Source organism: Halichoeres trimaculatus, unplaced genomic scaffold, assembly GCF_033239565.1.
Source record: "Halichoeres trimaculatus isolate MK-OKI-2021-1 unplaced genomic scaffold, fHalTri1.1 fHalTri1_scaffold_20, whole genome shotgun sequence".
Classification (NCBI taxonomy): Eukaryota; Metazoa; Chordata; class Actinopteri; order Labriformes; family Labridae; genus Halichoeres; species Halichoeres trimaculatus.
In genome coordinates this window covers 3040511-3060165 of record NW_027437198.1, presented here as the reverse complement: position 1 = coordinate 3060165, position 19655 = coordinate 3040511, and the positions used below count along the sequence as shown (strand labels likewise).

Genomic DNA, 19655 nt, shown 5'->3' with positions numbered 1-19655 from the left:
CTACTAAACTTCATCGGCTGGTGTGGTGTTGTCATAGAGACTTACATGTGCTGTAAATCAATCCCATTCCTGCTTGACTCAATGCGGAAGCTAAGGAGTAACATTTCAAAATAACCCATATTGGTGCTGATAATCTTGTTTTGGCTACATTCAGACAAGAAAAGTCCTTTGGTCCACTTGTTTGGTCGGGACCAAAAGCAGATTCAGATTGTACTTTTTGCAAGTGAACTATATTCTGTAAACACATCCACCATCAGTGCTCTCATTGGACAGCACTGACAAAGGGCGGCACACAGAATACAGACCCGGAAATGGAGGTAAACGTGTATTTGTGCTCTTATTAGAGCTGCAAAATCATTTTCAGTTTCAAGAGCAGCTCCTTCAAAGTTGGCTTAGCAACACCGTTTCAAGTTTTGGAACAGCGAAGACGAATGCGCGCAGCGAGGAGACGCTATGCTCTGTATGTCCTGACCAAGGTCGAATGGACCTTGGTTTGTATTCAGACCTGCACCGGAGAACCACGAACCGCACCAGACTTGTTTGGAAGCGGACCAAGACCACCTCAAAAAGTGGGTCTCGGTCCGGTTGTTTGGTCCGCATTTTTCACCTGCATGAAAAGTCTGTACCAGCGTGGGAAACGAACCCTGGTCCGTTTACAATGGACCAAACAGTCCAGGTCTGAATACGCCCTTAAAGTGTGGATTACGTTTAGGCGTATATCTAGAAGGGAAACTTTTTCGAGATCTCTTAGAAACTCCTCACAGGGACTTTAAATACTCCTTAAGATTTATCCCAGCTTTTAGTGGGGGCTAATTGTGTGACTGCAAACAGTTAAACACTTTTCACTGATTTTCTTTTCCAATCAAAAAAGTCAGAGTGAGCACATGTGATGACCTGGTTCAATAGTCTTTTCAGCTCCCAGCATGCTCTTTGATGATGTTAATACGTTTGATTACAAACAGTACATGGAATAAAGACGGAAATAAATATGGTATCCCTCACAATGTCAACATGAATACCAGCTCTGGAGGATTTACTGACTGTTAAAGATTTAAACAAATTGATTAGTGTGTGTGTGACGAGGGGCTTTAATCTTCTATGTTGTGAAAGGTTTAGGAAATGTAATAACACTGGTATGTCTGAGATTTAAGTTGTTAAGAGTACAGAGGTTATACAAAGAATGAACTTGTCCCTTTGGTGAGCGGATTGATTTTTTAAATCATTTTTACTTACACGCCCCCATAATTACACTTTAACCGTAAAATATGAAATGCATATCACTGATAATTTCTCTTCTTGAGATTCACCAACATAGGCACAGTCGTCTGAAGAAAATTGGCTGGTGCGCACGTGTCATGAATCAAACGCTGATTTTGCGCAGAGTAACAACATTTCTACGCATTTATTAGTGAATGAGGTCCAATGTCTATGGCCAAAGAGCTCTAGTTTGGTCCAGTATGCATCACCTTTCTCCAGATCGTCCTTAGCGTACTTCACTCTGGCCTGAAGGTCTTTCTGTAGAAGTGGAGTTTGTCTTGGCCTGCATCCTAACAGCCTGTTTCTGTGCTTGGCTCTTGTGACTGTCTTCTTTGACACTAGAATTCCTGACATGGCTAAGTCATTAATTGATGCTTATGTAATACAGTGGTTAAGGGGTAACGGCCAGTTTAAGTATATTAAATCATCTGTTCTGTTTTTTCATATTCTATAGCTATTTTTGACTGATAAAAGGTACTTCATATTGTGAGACTGTCTGGTGTTTGCAGAGAAATGATGTAAAGAAAGATGTAAACAGACATCTTAATGTCTCAGCTGACTCTGGACAGCCAACAACCTGCTGTTGATAGACACTGCAGCTAAACAGAATCTGCATGAACAGATCTGAAACCCCGTGCACTGCTCCTCATGTTTTCTGTGTTGTGTGTCTTACTCTGAGGGGGGACCAGAGGTTTCCCTCCTGCTGCACACCAGCCCACCGGGTGGATGTCAGGCACACACAGGTTCAACCAGAAGTCTTGGGTGGAGTCACAGTCGAAACCTTCGTACCTCAGCAGGGCCTTAAAACCTGCAAACACACACACACACCATCATCATGACTATCATCAGCAAGAGTTCACCTGTGTGTGTGTGTGTGTGTGTGTGTGTGTGTGTATGTGTGTGTGTGTGTGTGTGTGTGTGTGTGTGTGTGTGTGTGTGTGTGTGTGTGTGTGTGTGTGTGTGTGTGTGTGTGTGTGTGTGTGTGTGTGTGTGTGTGTGTGTGTTTGGGTATACCAGCCAGTTTGATGATCCCAGCAATCCAGTAAACTTTCATAGGCAGACCAGTGTCAGTGTTTGGGACTTCAACCCGCACACCTTCCCTGATGTCACTCCACGATAACCCCAGAGGGACCTGACCACAGAAAGTGAAAGCAACAATCACAGTTTGTGGTGAATTTCTTTGCCAGTCCACAGTGTGTTTCTGTGTTTTTGTGTCTGTGTGTTTGTGTGTCTGTGATGCACCCACGTGTTTGAAGCAGCTGACTGGTGCGCCTGCTACATCTCCGTCTCCAAGGTACTGACCCCAGTCAAACCTGTCCAAGGCGACTGCAGGGAACAGGCCACAGGTTAAGTGACTGGCAGAAACTTTGCTGTTCATGGCAGAAACTTTTCTGTCCATGACAGAAACTGAAGCGGTAACAATGGACTCGTTAGTGGATCTTAACTGGGTGAATAAACTTTAAACATCTCTGCCTCTTGGTCCATTCACAGCTTTACATGCTAGCCCATGGGAGTCCCCGTGATTGTGTTTCACTCCTTGAACTGGCATTACAAACACAGCTACTGATTGAAATAATGATGCTCTTTCCTGTTAACAGTAAATATATCCAACTCACGGCTCTTCTTGACTCCACACTGCTGGTTGGCCTGGTTTTGAGCATACACAGCCAGCTTACTCATCAGAGGCTGCTTCTGCAGGACCTTGGCCTTCTTTGTGGGAGGCTTTCCCTTTAGGCACAGACATGAAGGTGAATTAGACTTTCCTCTGAAGGCATCAAAAACTATCTGCACTATTTCCCTGGTCACCATCAGCAGTATATTTAAACCTTATTGATTGATCTCAGATAGTGTTAGCCAAGAATGATGAATAGTGGTATGTTAAGGTTCTAAAGAAGGACGGAGGGAAGAGCTTTCAGGCTCCTCTCCTGGGGAATCACATATTGGTTGTGGTTTAGGGGGTGACCCCCTCTCTTCTGTTAACGAGGCTTAAACTTTCTGTTTTAAATCCCTTGTAGTTCCACCGGCTCAAGTTTAGACCCAGTTCGGCTGCTACAGGCTCAGGCTGCTTGTCATTCCCTCACTCTGTTTGTCCCTGTCACTTTGTGACATAAGGGCACATGTGACTAACTTTTAATTTTGTGTGTTTTTGTGTGAAAGTAACGTGCTGAAAATTCTCTGAATAAAACGTGAATGCAGACCTATATCAGACTTTTTCGGTGAGAGTAAAAATTGGCCCCATCTGAGTGCAGAGGAAACCGGCAGAGGAGCAGGGAGGGGGTGTTTGGTGCAAGCGCTCTGGGCTTCCGCTGCACAAAAACACTGCTGTAGGGGTAATTTCTGCCCCACACCTTGTGATAGGACCCAACTTGTTCCATCCTTAAGTTATTAACCATATCTCCAAGGAATTAAAGGATAAGTTCGGTTTATACAGCTTTTACATTGTTTATAGAATGAAGTAGAACAAAATACTCACCCAGAAGGTTTTCCTGATCCAAGCAGTGCTTCAGGAGATATTTAGATCCAAAATCGTGCAGCAGACATCCGTATAATGGGATCCATCGGGGCATGGACAGCGCTACTCCTAAAACTGCATTAATCGTCCAAAAACTTGTGTTTTTCACCAATATTCCATCATGGTCCTCTCCGAGTTAGTGCGTGTCAGACAGCGCTGTGCGGCTGCACTGACCTCTGAACTGACGAAGACTTTGTTTACGTTTGTCCCTCAAAGAAAGGAGTCAGCTCTCCAGAAAGTACTGCACATGCGCAGTACTCTCTTGAGAGAGAGCCGACTGCGCATGTGCAGTACTTTCTGACTGACTCCTTTCTTTGAGGGACAAACGTAAACATTAGCTGTGTCTCAATTCAGGGGCTGCAGCCTCCGTAGGATGTAGCCTTTGTAGCCTGTGTAGACCAAAAGGCCGAACTGAATTGAGACGGTCTAGTCTATGAAGCATTTCCTGTTTGTCTCCCTTGACGTCTCACAGAGCCGCCCTCACCTGTCAGGCTTACATTACTTTTAAACACACGTAAACCAAAACTTCACATTTAATGAAATGATTTAACATCTTTTTTTGAATTCCCTGTAAAAAATAATAATAACAAAAAAAAAAACAGCAAGTAAGTTTTTTTTCCCAAGAGAATTTACATTTATGAACATATTTTGATATAATAATGAGAAGATTTATAAAGAACTCTTTTTCCACAGTATATTACTTGAAAAGAGCCCAAACAGCACATTTTCACACAGAAAAACAAATTATTCTTAGATGTTTTAGAAACACTTCACATAGTTGTTGCCAGGTATCCTTCATATCTGGATAAAACAGGACTCCTTTTGGAGTTCGGCCATGTCCATCATGTTCGGCGTTCATGCGCAATGAATCTTGGGATATGTGAGGCTATGAAGGACTCACCAAACCTGTCCTTCGCAGCCCCCGAAACGGAGGATGGATTCGTCGGCTGCATTTGGAGGAGCCTCCGTGTTGGGACAGCCTTTGACTCACCGCTGTGACATAATTGGTCTTCAAATCTAGCCTCCGTAGGCTGCATCCCTGAATTGGGACACAGCTAAAGTCTTCGTCAGTTCAGAGGTCAGTGCAGCCACACAGCGCTGTCTGGAGTGACACAGACTGCAACAGAGCACTAACACGGAGCGGACCATGATGGAATATTGGTGAAAAACACGAGTTTTTGGACGATTAATGCAGTTTTAGGAGCGGCGCTGTCTCTGCCCCGATGGATCCCATTATACGGACGTCCGCTGCATGATTTTGGATCTAAATATCTCCCGAAGCACTGCTTGGATCAGGAAAACCTTCTGGGTGAGTATTTTGTTCTACTTCAGTCTAAAAACAATGTAAGAGCTGTATTAACCGAACTTATCCTTTAATGATTTAGTGCCATTAAAATAGAAACTAATCAAACAGACCAATTTACTGTTTGTAAACAGCTACAGCTGCACATGCATTTTGGCAACAGAAGCGCTGCAGAGTACAACTGTTTGTCAAGCAACGTGAGGGTGTTAACCATCAAAGAACACATTTTTACCCAAATAGCAACAATGTGACGGATAGTAAAAGAATCATAAACACTTTTTTAACATAAAATCTATTTCTGTTAATATATAGATTCACTTACATTTACCCTCAATAGTGAGCCCATGTTTGGTCATAATCTCAGCCCAAAACCAACTTTTTCATTTAATACATAAAGTAAAAACCTGATTGAGAATATCAGCAGTTAATATCAATTTATTTGTGGTTAAACCTGGTTACCTGAGGTTACACAGCTACAGCTACTGAAGTCCCTGGTGTTTTGGTGTAAAGTGTGACCCTGTTAATTGGTGACTTATCAGCCAACAACCACTGACATGTTGAGTTGGGAGTCACCAGTTAGCAAGGTCAGTCCTTGCCCAAAACACTGGTAGCTCTGTAAGGGTCAGAACTTGATAGACTTAAGCCCCGTTTCAACCAAGCAGTCCGGTTTAGATCAGTATGGTTTGATACAGGTTGGCTCAGTTAAGCCTGGTCCTGTTTGCATTTCCACAGCAAACTGTCCCCCCCCCCCCCCCCGGTACGCAGTGTGTAAGCTGGATGTCGACAGCCGCATCAGTAACATAATAGTGTACTGGCATAGTGGTGCGACACAGTGTGCCCCATTAATAAATCCAATGAAGAAAAAAAACACGACACAGTAGACAAAAAGCAACGATGGAAGACATCCAGCAATTCTTCTTCTTTGTGATTGGAATGTAGCTCTTTGTTACAAAGAACAATCAAGCTTTGTTTCAGAAAAGACTGTGTGCTACCAGGAGAAATACAGCAGCAGCTGACGCACGGGAAGTGAGTGACGATTCTTTCAACCAATCAACAGACTGCCGTGTTGTAGCTCCACCTTCTGGAGTCACAACGGTTTAGTCTGGAACCCCTATAGGAGGTTCCCAAAAAGTGGAATGGTGCCTTTCGGTCATTAGGGGATCTGTCCCAGTATTAGTCAGTGGAAACGCCACAAAATGTGTGCTGTGCTGAGACGAACCAAACTGAACCGTTTGGTGGAAACAGGGCTGTTGACTCCATGGTAAAGTATCGTTTCTAACAACTGACCATAGAACAATCAGCCATTTTTATGCTGTCTACAGCTTCAATTTAGAGTTTAAAGTATGATAACTGGTCTGAAAGAAGGCATTGCCAAAATGCATGTGAATATTTTTGATGAGGTCAACTGTAAATTGGTCTATAGCAGCAACAGATGTTTAGTTCTGGGCATATAACGATTAGTAATTATGTTTGAACCCTCAGCAAAAAATACCCCAAAAATCCAAAACCAAGATCTGTGCACATAAAATTCAAACTGTACATCAATGATGTCTATCTCTATGCAGATGACTCAGATGTATCCTTTCTTAACTGGGTCAAAAAACTGCACATGGTCCAAACACCTGTGATTATAAGAAATTTATTTGGAGAAATTAATCTGTTAAATAGGCAGACCAAAGAAAAATTCCCCCTAATGTCTGAAGGTAGCAAACCAAGCCCAACAATCACTTAAAGCTTGTTTTTTTCAATCTGCTCACATTTATGATGTTGCTGTTGGGAGCCTTAATGCAGCATTTTGAGTAATGAAAAAAAAAAGCTTTATAACTTGAGAGACAGTTAGCTCCGAATTTTTTTTTTCAGTTTCAGGTTTATGTGCGTAAATATGTACCTGCAGTCTGGCGAGGATACTGGCCTTCTTTGAGTTGGAGGAGAAACTTCTGGAACAGGAGACACTGCAAAAGCGTTTGGTTTTACTGTAGAATGCATCCCTGACTCCGACCATCCCACACATCTCGCAGGTTGCTGAAAAAGAAAAATTAAAACAGAAAGACCAATGAATTTTCTTTCATAGTTATCAGTCCTTACATGGCCTGGTGCTTCCTTTTGGAGAAAATCTGTTGTATTCACAATTGTTGAAGGTTACACACAGATATGAATGTCTATCTCTGTGAGGAATGTTTCTCTTTCAAAAGCTTTGATTCACTTGTTGGTATGATTTCCTAAAATGTGTTATCATTTTTTCTTTTCTTTGTTCAAGACAACTTTTTACCAGATCCAACACCATAAAGTAAGGTATTCATCAACAGTTAGAGCTACACTTGAAAAAGTGACAACAAGCAAACTTTGTCAGTTTGTACCGTAGTATAGTATCTGGCTACATTTAGCTCTATTCATAACCTGGTGATCTGAGACGTGTCTGTAACATGTAATGCTAGTGAATCCTGGTTATGTCCTACCACTGCTCATCTACCAACTTCAAACTCACCAAGCAGAGCTCACATAACCTGGTCATTCATTTTATTGATGGACTCTCAAGTTTAAACAGACCACTGCAGAATAACTGCTGCATGTGGGTTGGAATGAACATTAGCACAAACAGATTAACCTGTGTTAGCCTTTAGCTTGTGCTCTATCTCTCTCCTGTTCAGCTTACGTCTGCTGTTCTGTCTTTTTTCCGTCTGACGGTTAGGCTCCAGTGTCCACCATCACTACAAACTTAATCACAGAAATCATTTTCAGCAGAGAAAAACACTTATCTCCCTTCTCACTACTGAACTTTGTCAGCCGGCATGGTGTTGTCGTAGAGACTTCAATGTGCTGAAAATCAGTCTGGTCCTGCTCAACCTGATTGGGAAGCCAAGAAATAGCATTCAGGAATAAACTATATTGGCGATGATAATCTCATTTTAAACTGTGGGTTAGGATCAGGCATATATCTAGAAGGGAGACTCTTTCAAGATCACTTAGAAACTCCTCACAGGGACTTTTAAGACACCACAAAATAAAACCAGCGCACAGAAACTTGTGATAACTGCTTTCTAAAACAAACTACTGCAAAGGTATAAAGTGGTGAAAGAGCCTTACCTTATTGTTTCTGCTTAATTTATTTACTCTTATGCAACTCTAGGTAATCTTTACTTTCTCTGACTCAAACAGAATCACATCATGCAATGCGCGTGTGTGTGTGTGTGTGTGTGTGTGTGTGTGTGTGTGTGTGTGTGTGTGTGTGTGTGTGTGTGTGTGTAACTGATGAAAAACCATACTGTGGCTCTTTGACATGTTTCAAAGATGAAGCAGAATCATCAGGCTGAAACTGACCCATGCCAGCCTTCCCGTCTGGGTATGTGTACACCTGTCCATTGGTTTTAATGAGCGTCAGAGAGGAGGAGGAGAAGGAGGAGGAGGGTGTGAGGTGAGTCACTTCTCCTACTCCTCCTCCTCCTCCATAGTCTTCATCCTCACTGTCTTCTGGACTGGAAGCTCCACTCCCTTCGCTGGACTCGGAGCTGCAGCTACTTCGGTCCTCCTCAAGACTGTCCAGCATCCCAAAGGAGTCACTCCGCTTCCTGGATGGACGCTCTACCTGCAGGGTTAGATTTTTTTAAAGATGCATGTTAATAACGGAGATAACAACAAACTGAGACAGAGAAAAATACTGAAATACATTTATCTGAGTTACTTCAGAATTATATAAATTGTCCATCCCAGTCCTACCAACTCCCAGCACAGTTCTCCTTCCCATCCAGTCATGAAAAAGAACTAAGCACCATATACTAAGGCACTTTACTTCAGTCACGTTTTTTCCTGTACTCTAGCTTTGCTAATTCAGTAAGGTATATGTTTGTTAAATAAAAACAGTACTATTATGGAGTCAGAGCACTGACAGTAAGATTTGGTATTAAAAAAGAAAATTGGCATTGGCATTGTAAAATGTTGAGTTGAAAAATAAAATACAGACAATCAAAAAAGACACTATTTTTTGAGGATTTTTTCATGTTATAATGTGTTTTTCAAAGACAATATTCAGATAGTTTTTTGCACTCTTTTTATTCTTTTTAGCGTCACTGGTTTTCAGTTTCAATTCTCTTTTTTCAGTTTCAACTTACTGGCAGTGTTTGGACATGGAAGGGAGGGGTGGGGATGGGGGTTGGGGGTTGGGGGTTGGGGGTTGGGGGCTTGGAGCGCGAGAACGTGCTTTCAGAGCGGCCTCTGTCGGCTACCAGCAACTTGTTGCCCCTGCGGCTGTGATTGTACACTGGACAGTAATGTGTGCAACTTCACCTTAAACTCCCAAACTGCCAGTAAGTCTGTTTCTCTCGGCCGGTATTTTTAGGATCATGCAAGGACACTATTTTCTATGCTGTCGTCCCGCAGTCGTCCCTCTCTGCTATCTGCTGCCTGATGTCTGTCCTGTTGTCGTGCACACCGGTCTCCATTGAGCTGATAAAGGGGGATACTTCAGGGCCAGTTGGAAAAGTTATTACTTACACACACTTTATAAAACACTGCATGCAGTCAAAAGCGTTCCACCCTGTCACACACACACATGGATCCTGTAGACTGTGGTTTAGGCTCCTGTATGGCAACTCCTACTGCTGTCAATTGCACCGGTGGCTGTTGAGGAGCCGACTGTATCCGGTGTTCCACCCATAAACATCAGGGCAGGTTGTTTTGACTTTTTCTCATCAGTTCAACTTTAATCTCATATTTTTTCAACTTTAATCTAGACATTTCAATTTTATTCTGGTCATTTCAACTTTAATCTCGACGTTACGCAATCAAAAATGGCCCTAATTTGCTTCCGTAGAAAATAGTGTCCTCACCTGACCCCAAAAATACTGACTGAGAGAAGCAGACTTACTAGCTGTTTGGGAGTTTGAGGTGAACTTGTATACCTTAATGTTAAGTGTATAATCACAGCTGCAGGAGCAACAAGTTGCTGGTAGCTGACAGAGGCCGATCTCCTCTCCTGAAAACCTGGAAGCGCGTTCTCGCGCTCCAAGCCCCCAAACCCCACGACCACCCCTCCCCTACATGTCAAAACACTACCAGTAAGTTGAAACTGAAAATAAGAGAATTGTAAATGAAAACCAGTGACACTCACAAATAAATAATAGAGAGCGTGAAAACATTTCTGAATGTTGGCATTGAAAAACACAACACAACATAAAAAAATCCTCAAAAAATTGTGTCTTTAAATGTCTGTGTTTTGTTTTTCAATTCAACATTTTACAATGACAATGCTTGTTTAAGATTCCATTTAACTTTTATATCATGGCAAGTTTTTTTTTCAATACCAAATCTTACTGTCAGTGTCCTACTTCATATATTATCATCTAAGAAGTAAAAGGAGAAAGGCTGTCGATTCACGTAATGGACAAAATCAACAAATAGCCAAGCTCCACCTACAACTCCCTCCACATCACGTTATAAAAAGCTGTTTTTGCATACCAGAAACAAACACATTCACAGCCTGATATTAAAAATGTCTCTTGTCTGAATGGACACACTTTTAGGGGGTGATTTTTTTTCTAAACCAACAGTGTGGAGATACTGAGAACTCGAGTTCACACATTCAGAGGCCCAGCTCAGCTGATTGACAGGCAGGTGACCTATGGCTGACAGTTTGGGGATCAAAAGCCCGCCCATTGCCCAAAATGGCCTCTGCCAATGATTTAAAATGACTTAAAACCCCTTTTCAGAAACAGATGGGTGATGTCACAGAGAGACTATGCCCATTTATTTTACTGTCAATGCTGAAAGCCAAGGCATACCATTTTGTTAAAAGGACGCAGTAACATCAACACAAGGTTGCCTGCTGTTACTGATGTGATGCCACTTAGTAGTAGGGCTGAACAATATTGACAAGATTTCATATCTTGATACCAATGCCAGATAGCTTGATATTTAAACGAAACAATATGACTACTATTCAGTTAATTTCACTGCTTGTTTTTTAAATTTCATTCAGTCTTTTTTTATCAAAACAAAAATTTCATTCAAATTTAGAAATTTAACCCTTAAAAACCCTGTTAGATCACACTAAGCTGTTTGTATATAAGAGAAAAGCATAAAATTGCAAGGGTTAGGGTTAGGGTTAGGGTAGGTGGGTAGACAGGATCCAGGAGACAGAGACTAAACAGACTGCTGGGGAGGCTCAGTCCTGGACCCTGTGGAGGTGGAGACTGGCTGGGCTGGAGAGTGGTGGACGGGCTGTCGTCATCTATTTTCTTATGGACCTTTTTGCACTTTCTATACACTTTCTTACTTTTGTTTTCTTGATTGCTGCTGTGATTCCTGAGTTTCCCCTCGGGGATAAATAATATCTTCTATTCTATTCTATTCTATTCTATTCTATTCTATTCTATTCTAGACAGTAAGATAGTTACAATGCTAATTGCTTTAGCACGTCAGTGGGATTTTCCATGGCTCTGCTTGTGACCAACCAGATGGTACTGTGGGTGGGACAGTGCTGGGGACTAAGTAGCGAGTACAGACAGTGGCACAGCTGCATCAGAGCCAAAATAATACAGTTTCAAATTGGTTTCTTATCGGCCATCAGATTAGAAAAAGGCAGATGCTGATATGCCTTAAAAGCCAAATATCTGCGTCTGTCTATCCCCACATTGTAAGCAAGAATGTACTGTGTACCTTTTACCTTAAATGAGCAGTAAGAAAACACATGCGCGCGCACACACACACACACACACACACACACACACACACACACACACACACACACACACGCCTATCCTTTTTAATCTTACAATTATTTACTAGGTCACATCAGAAATTGGATCAACTAACCAGTTCACCATCATAGTTTTTCCCTCTTGTCTCCACTTTTCTCCTATCCCTCCTTTGCTAACACTGTATTGATTTTTTTTTTATCTGTATTTTGTTTGTTTGAACTGCTGAAATATATTTGGGAGTATGTAAATATGTATGTATGTGCGTTTGCTCTTGTCTTTTAGAGGGCCACTCAACAAGCCCCTACGGGTTTTGTTTTGTTTTTTTCTCCTGCACATTTCCTGACTTAAGTGTCTGTTGCTTTGTTCATTTTTTACCCAATCATTATGTATGGTTCATTCTGTGTTTTATTCCCTATATGTGAAATATTAAAATAAAACAAAATGAAATAAAATAAAATTAAATAAATAATAACGGGCGCCTTTTCGTCAATAAGGGATAAATAATATTTAAAGTTAATTCTATATTTCTGTTTGACAGTGCTTCTTAAAGACATTTATTATTGTCATCACACGCGCAGCTGTTGCATCCACAGGTTTCCATTTGTGCGTTGGCAGCTGTGACCTGATACACACCACTGCAGTGCAGAGGGAGACACACAGAGACAGAGAGAAGAAGAGGGCGACTGTGTCAGCGCTGGATTACTTGACTGGATGAGATACCAGAGGACCTCCAAAATTCTGTCAGTTTGTAGTCTCTCAGATCAAACACACTGTGGCGGTTTTCTTCACATATGATCTACGACTGGGTTAAACTTGGCTACAGCCACCATGACAATCGGCCTGCATTTAGTGCACCTGCCTCAAAGTCAAAGAGGGTTTTCTTGTTTGATTCACCGTAACAGCCTGCGCTTTACATTGTTCTGTCATGCAGCGGGTTAACATTACTGCAATATCTAAAAGGAAATATACACTAAATATTACCAAACTAACTAAGAACACACATGCCAAATAAAAGACCGCCTCGTCCTGTATTAAGAGTAATGTCTGTTGGTATTGAAAAATTGAGCCTTTATTTACATTAAAAGTAATTTCAAAGCACTGGGTTTCAATGAGCGTTTGGTAAGGGAATAACATGCGAGGCAATTCTAAGCTGCGATTTTACAATATTAGACATGCTTTTATGTAGTTTATTAAAGCCGAATGGAAGTCTGGCTGAAGTGCTTGGGCAAATGTAGAATGTTATCACAATAAGTCTTTTATTTCAATTGTATAGTAAGGAAACTCTAATGGCCATGATTTTTTGAAGGGATTCCGTCAGGAAACCTCTGCCAGCAGTCGCCTTGAAGCAGCCTTTAAGACCGTTAACTATCAACACAAAGGACAAAACCGCGGGTTCCTGCCGAAGAGACAAACCTAATGACTCACCAGGTCTCTCGGGTTCTCCATGAAGCCTGGTCACGGAGGGGGGGCACGCTCACTGAAACACAAAGACCCGCAGAAATAACCATTAAAACCCTGCAGATATATCAACAAAAATATTCTTCTTCGATTGCGCATGCGCACAGACTCTGGCTGCTGCTCTCTGATTCGTTGACGTCTCTGCTTCGTGTGCGGAGTACACGTTGGAGGGTTTGTCGCCAGCGACCTCTGCTGGATCGAGCCTGAAAACCCTATGGGAAAAACTTGGTGAGTAAAACCTGAACCTGTTCTGCACAAATTCTACCTGCAAAGACTTTCAAAAACTTGAATTTTCGAGTTATTTCATTCAAGGTACATTTTATGATGATCAGCACAGTAGGGTGGCCTTGAAGGGCAATGGAAATAACTATTTCAAAGGCGCAAAAGAGAATTTCAGAAGCTCTAATACATTTTACAAACCACAAATTTAGTTCAAAAATCACAAATACATTTCACAGAATGCAAATAGAAAATCACAGATCACAAATTAAAAGTGACCAATCACAAAACAAATATCACCCATCCCAAATTAAATTTCACTGATCGCAACATGTCTCATCAATCACAAAAAAATTCACCTTTCAAAAATTAAATTTAACTGATCCCAAAATAAATTTCACAAAACCGGAAAGGGTAGGACCAGCGCCGTTGAGTGAGACCATGATATTTGTCTCTGATTGGACAAACTTGTGCAATTCTCATAAGTCATTTCTGGTGTTGCACCGTAATCTGTGACCATCGGAATATGTGACCGCAGGGGGCGATGACGGGCATCGACTATGTGTGCGTTGTCCAAAGAAAGGAGAAGAAGTTGAGTTACGTAGACGGCGTACTCAAAGGCAGAGAGGGACCCTCTGGGCCTTTAAGGTATTCAGTGAAGGCCTAATAAAAAATATTGAAAGAATTTTTGTACTCCTAAATAATTATTTTATTTCTTTATTTTGTTTTTATTTATTTATTTGACTCAATGGAATCATAGCAATGAGTTTTATATTAATTTTATAAACTTGTCCTGGCAAACAATGAGTTAATATAACTAAATGGAAAATGGACCAACCACAATTTTCCTTTTGATGGTATCCAGGTTAAATCAGCAACACATTCTGGCAGGCAGGGCCTTCAGTAACTGCAACAAATGCCTGTGTAACTCAAGCGAATGTGCCGCGCCCGTGGCGTGCCAGATATAAACAAACGCAGGTAGTCTGCCAGGACGAAGAGACACGATGAGACCTAGAACCTTATTTAGTGGTCCCTTACAAAAAGAAGCATACTTTAAGTTGATTTTATTAAGTATACTGAAGTAAAGGTAAAGAGTATTTTTCAAGTACACTTTTTACAGCAAGTGTACTAATATTAATACACTAGTAGTTTACTTACCAGTGTACTTTTTCAATACTAATTGGGACTAAATTGGCCCATTATAGTTTTAAAAAAGTATCCTATACGTATTTTTTTAGGTTAAAAGAAGTAAACTTTGAGTATACTACTAGTTTGTTTCCAAGTTTTATTTTGCACTGCAAGTAGCCTATACTGCAACGAAATTTACGCGTATGGCCCCCGATTGTGGAACAGCCTGCCAGAGAATCTCAGGGCTGCAGAGTCTGTTGATACTTTTAAAAAGTGGCTTAAAACTCACCTTTTTAATCAAGCTTTTACTTGATTTCACCAAGTTAATTTATTCTTTTATTATTTATTGTTTTATTGTATTACTGTATATCTTCTTCATTCTTTTAGTCAAACTCTTATCATTTTATTCTTAATTCTCTATGTCATTTCACTTATCCATTTTATGTTATTTTATCTTTCTTCTTACTTTTTTTTTTTTTATTATTGTTTTAGTATGATGGTTTTTAGCTCCAGTGTTTCCTTGTGGGGGCTTTCCGCACTGGGGGCTGCTCCTGGTCCACTTCTGGGGCTGCCTCCAGGGGAAGGCTTCGCATGCATGGCTATAGGCCACTGCACTGTGTTGTGGGGCCTCGTGTCTGTGCGGGGCGGGGAAGTCTCCGGCTGCGATCCTTGTGGGCCGGGGGCCCTCCTCAGTGTTGATAGCCCCCAAAGGTAGCTTATTCCTCACCGCAGTCCTCGGTGCTCAGCCATGTCTCTCTCTCCCCTCTCTTTACAATTAGTATGAATGTGTATGGGAGTAGGTGTGTATGTGTGTTTGTCTGCGAATGTGTGTATGGATTTGTCCTTTTCTTATGTTGTTTTTAGCCCCTGTGAGGCACTTTGTGTTGCTTTTAAAGTATGAAAAGTGCCCTATAAATAAATAAAGTTTAAAGTTTGAAGTTTGTATACTTTAAATTTACTAGTTACTTCTAGCACACTTTTCAGTTTATGAAAGTATACTGTGAAGTGTACTGCTGGTACACTTAAAGTCCACTAATTATATGATAGTAGTCAACTTTTAGTTCATAAAAGTATACTAAGAGAATACTAAAAGTATGTTGTCAAGTTAAGAGTAGTAAACTTTGAGTACACAGCTAGGTCATATTAAAGTTTTATTTGGTACTGCAACAATACTACAAGTATTCTGCAAGTATACAACTTATAAACTTCCAAACCACTTTGTAGTCTACGAAAGTGCACTCTTAAGTATACTTCAAGTCTCAATATAGTAAAAAAAAAAAAAAATTCAAAACGCTGCTAGTTTAATAGTTTTTAAAATGTAAGTATTGTGACGGTTTGTAACCAGCAGGGTTTTCTAGGACCAAAGAGAAGTCAGAGGCAAAAGCAGGTTTGAGGGATTTTATTGTTTAGTTGAGTTTTGGTTGGTGAGAGACAGAGAGAGTGTGGCTGTCGGTAGGCTGCAGCAGGAGTAATCTTCTGAGGCACACTGAGAGAGCAGGAATCTACTGGCGCTGGCCCATCCTTCCAGCAGAGTTTAAGTGCCGGCGCTCCTAATCATCAAACTCGCTGCAGGTGCGTAAGGTGCTGCCACCGGGGAATCAGCGCAGCTGCTCAGGAAGGGGAGGGGGAGGGGAGAGAGCAGCCACACTGCAGCCAGGATCACCACAAGTATACGCTGAAGTTCTTAAGTGAACTTAACATCATACTTACATTTGAGTTTTTATTTATTGTTTTTGAACCTAAAAATAAAAGAATAGAATAAGCACAGAATAGAATAGGCACAGCTACAACCCAAATTCACTTGAACGTTATGTAAGTTTGACTACTTACTATACTTTTCCTTTGTATGTCTTGATCAAAAGGTTAAGTATATGCCAAATACACAGACTTTTCTTTATACTTCTCAGTTAAAGCCAAGTATACTTAGACTTTCTTTATACTTTTAACTATAGGCTAAGTATAGTTAGACTTTTAAATATACTTTTAAGTATAATCTAAGTATGCTTATGCATTACTTTGTTAAGTATACCTGGGATAAGTACACCGAAAGTAAACTGAAAGTGTACTGTCTTGAAAATAAGTATACTAATAGCATTCTTTAATAAACTTCTTTTTTGTAAGGGGATGCAAGTTTGAAATGAACAGACGTAAAAGCTGTCGGGCGCTTGCTGCAACTGTACATATGTATGATGCAGAAGTGAATAAGGAGCAATGAATGAATGAACTGGATCAGACACGTGTTGTGTGAGAAATAAGGCGTCTGATAAAGTCAGTTAGTTGTGGGTTGATTGTTTAAACCCACTCAAACAGCCCCACTTTTTTGGGCCACTTATTAATTCATTTGCAACATGGGAACAATACAAATATTACAATGATAGACAGACACTGATCAACTCCTCTCGTGGCGATAATTGTTTTACTGTAAAGGGAAGGGTTTTTGTTGTGCAGAACATTTTGTCACATTCTGGAACTGTTAAAGTCCTGTGTAATTTCTTTGAAACTACCAAATCTTTTTTCACCTATCCAATGGACTCACCACACCTTGGTATTCTTTTTGTTTTCAATTTATCTGAGCACTTTCAGCTGTTACCTGTAAAAGTTAAAAAGTTAAGATTAAAAACAAAAATGGTTTTGCTGCCATTCAAGACTGGATACGTGGCATTGCTGCTCCTGCACTAGAACAGCGGGCTATTTATTTGTTTTTGTTTTGTCCCATATTGTTTGTTTTTGAACATGAATGATAAAAATTGTATATATTTTATTATAAATTTAAATATTTTATGTATTTGTTTTTCTTTAAGCATATTGCCATTCGCAATTGTTGAGTTTAAAAATCATGGATTGGCAGTGATAGCAACCAAATGGTTTACTGGCCCTGAGGAGGATGAATGCTACTGGCCACCATCCGGGATTAACTTGACAAAGGCAACCGTAAAGCAAAAGGACCCTCAAACTGACTGAGAGATAGGGACTGTGAAGAGAAAAGCTGGTAAGATTTAAGATAGTATTTGACATTATTGTTAACCAATTTTAATTTTCTCCCAATTAAACTAATAGCCACTCATTTGCCTGTTTCTTACAGCGACTTATGAAGTTGCCCGCACAAAATTAGTCCAGTATGAAGAACACAGTGATGTACCAACTGAGTCTGAAGAAAACATGGGAAGAGGAAAGCGCAGAAGGAGGTGAGGTTGTTGAAAATATTATAAAATAAAATGAAAGAATGGATGTCTGAGGCAAAACTTTTAGTGATCTCATCTGTACTCTTAAAGTGAAGGTCTCAGACATTTCACTCCTTATCTGAAGAGCTTTCATGTCGGATGAGGAGCGAAACATCATTCGAAACCAAAATGTGTGTGTATTTTTTTTTTGTTAACTCGCTGTTTTTAAGATGCTTTAATTGATTTTATCGTGTTCATTAAGGCTATAGTTTTGTCCAGTGAGGATGAAGATGAGGATGACGACGACCAATCCAGCTTCCCAATCAGACCTACATCTCAGTCCACCCTCAGATCATCCCTTCCACCCATCTGCAGACCTGTGCTGACACCGCCACCGCCTCCATCCACCCTCAGATCTGTTCATACACCTCCATCAGCTTCAGCCGTCCTGAGCTCATCATCTAAACTGCCTCCACCAGCCATTCGGGTCTTCAGCTCCACCGCCTCATTGTTATCGTAGAGGTCCCAGTGCCAGTCACCATGCCACCATGTCACCAGAAAGCCCACGAACACAAATTAGAGACAACATGTTTATTCACATCTTAAAGGGACAGTTCAGTTTTTTTGAAGTGGGGTTGTATGAGCTCTATGTGACCACTAAGGACATTAGATACAGTAGAAAGGTGTCTCCTCTCCCTCAGTAAGACACAGACTGTAATCGATGGTGACAAAGAAATAGGCGCTAACAGGGAAAGACCGTACCAGATTCAAAGGCTATTTTTTCTGCCTACAAGAACTAAAATCAAAAAGTAATACCACAGTTTAAGAGTACGATCCATAAAATAATTTTTAAGTGCAGTAAGTCTTTGGAAATATTAACATTTATCCGGACCTAACTAACTGGTCATGTATCCTGCAGCGCTAGTGCCCTCCGTCCCCCCTCCTCCTTTCAGCTGTAGGGAATGTAAACAAGCTGTGCTTCGGGCGCCGGTTGTAGCCTTGTGTAAGTTTGATCGAGTATCGTAATTCTTTTGTTTGTACTCTAAGGATTGTGAGGCAGCGTAGGAAATTCAAAATGAGTGACTATGACAGCGACGATGAAGTTTCATTCACTTTGGAACCAAAAGGATACCTGTATGAACCGGAGTACACAGAAGAGGAGATGCTACAGATGGCGACTGAAAGGAATACAGAGGCACAGACACTGGACATCAAGATAGAGTCGGAAATACTCAGTGGTGTAAATGTCTGAGCTGTGACTCAATGCCCACGGATGCTGAGTGTAACTGCTGCCATGAGTGGAACTTGGTTACAGACACTTCAGGATTTGTCTGAGTTAGAGGACACTGCTGCCTCACAATCCTTAGAGTACAAAAAAAAAGAATTACGATACTTGATCAAACTTACATGAGGCTACAACCAGCGCCAGCATAGTTTGTTTACATTCCCTACAGCTGAAAGGAGGAGGGAAGAAAAATTGGGAAACGCTGACTTCATGTCTAAACTGGTACTGAATTTTATCTAAAACTTCCCAGTATTCTTGAGTGGTTTACTCCAGCATGATAGATACATTTGCTTTGTATTGCATTTGTTTTATCTCAGGTGGCAGCTGTTATATCGGGGGAGCAACTGTAGACGAGGCCACGAGAAGGATGATGAGCTTCTTCCTAGGCCATGGCTTTTCCAGGCAGTACAACTTTGTGGGCCGAAACGGGAAGAGAGAGTTCAAGGTCTTAAAGCTGTTTGAAGTCATATATGGTAAGTGCATGTTAATAAAGATGTCACAATATCCTAATGTTATAAATGTGTTGATTGGACTGTAAAGGCACCCACAGGTTTTTCAAAAAAAAAAAAATTGAATATTGTGGAAATGTTAGTTGATTAAGTAATTCAATTCAAAAAATTAAAGTCATACAGTGTGTGTG

The 19655-nt window shown here is 40.8% G+C and overlaps 1 protein-coding gene across 3 annotated transcripts in view; it reads right to left on the bottom strand.

Moving 5' to 3' along the window:
- Window positions 1-13325, bottom strand: part of LOC141809284 (MBT domain-containing protein 1-like) — a 32015-nt gene extending 18690 nt beyond the window's left edge. The window contains exons 1-7 of one of the 3 annotated variants that reach the window (XM_074696249.1): window positions 13190-13325; window positions 8391-8655; window positions 6961-7094; window positions 2874-2985; window positions 2504-2583; window positions 2272-2389; window positions 1931-2065 (exon numbers count right to left, since the gene is read on the bottom strand). In XM_074696249.1, the coding sequence (XP_074552350.1) occupies window positions 1931-2065; window positions 2272-2389; window positions 2504-2583; window positions 2874-2985; window positions 6961-7094; window positions 8391-8655; window positions 13190-13210 (865 nt within the window). In that variant the 5' untranslated portion in view covers window positions 13211-13325. Of the gene's footprint in view, window positions 1-1930; window positions 2066-2271; window positions 2390-2503; window positions 2584-2873; window positions 2986-6960; window positions 7095-8335; window positions 8656-13189 lie in introns of those variants that run through there. The other 2 variants (XM_074696250.1, XM_074696251.1) reach the window with 2 other exon arrangements.
- Between the last annotated feature and the right edge of the window lie 6330 nt (window positions 13326-19655).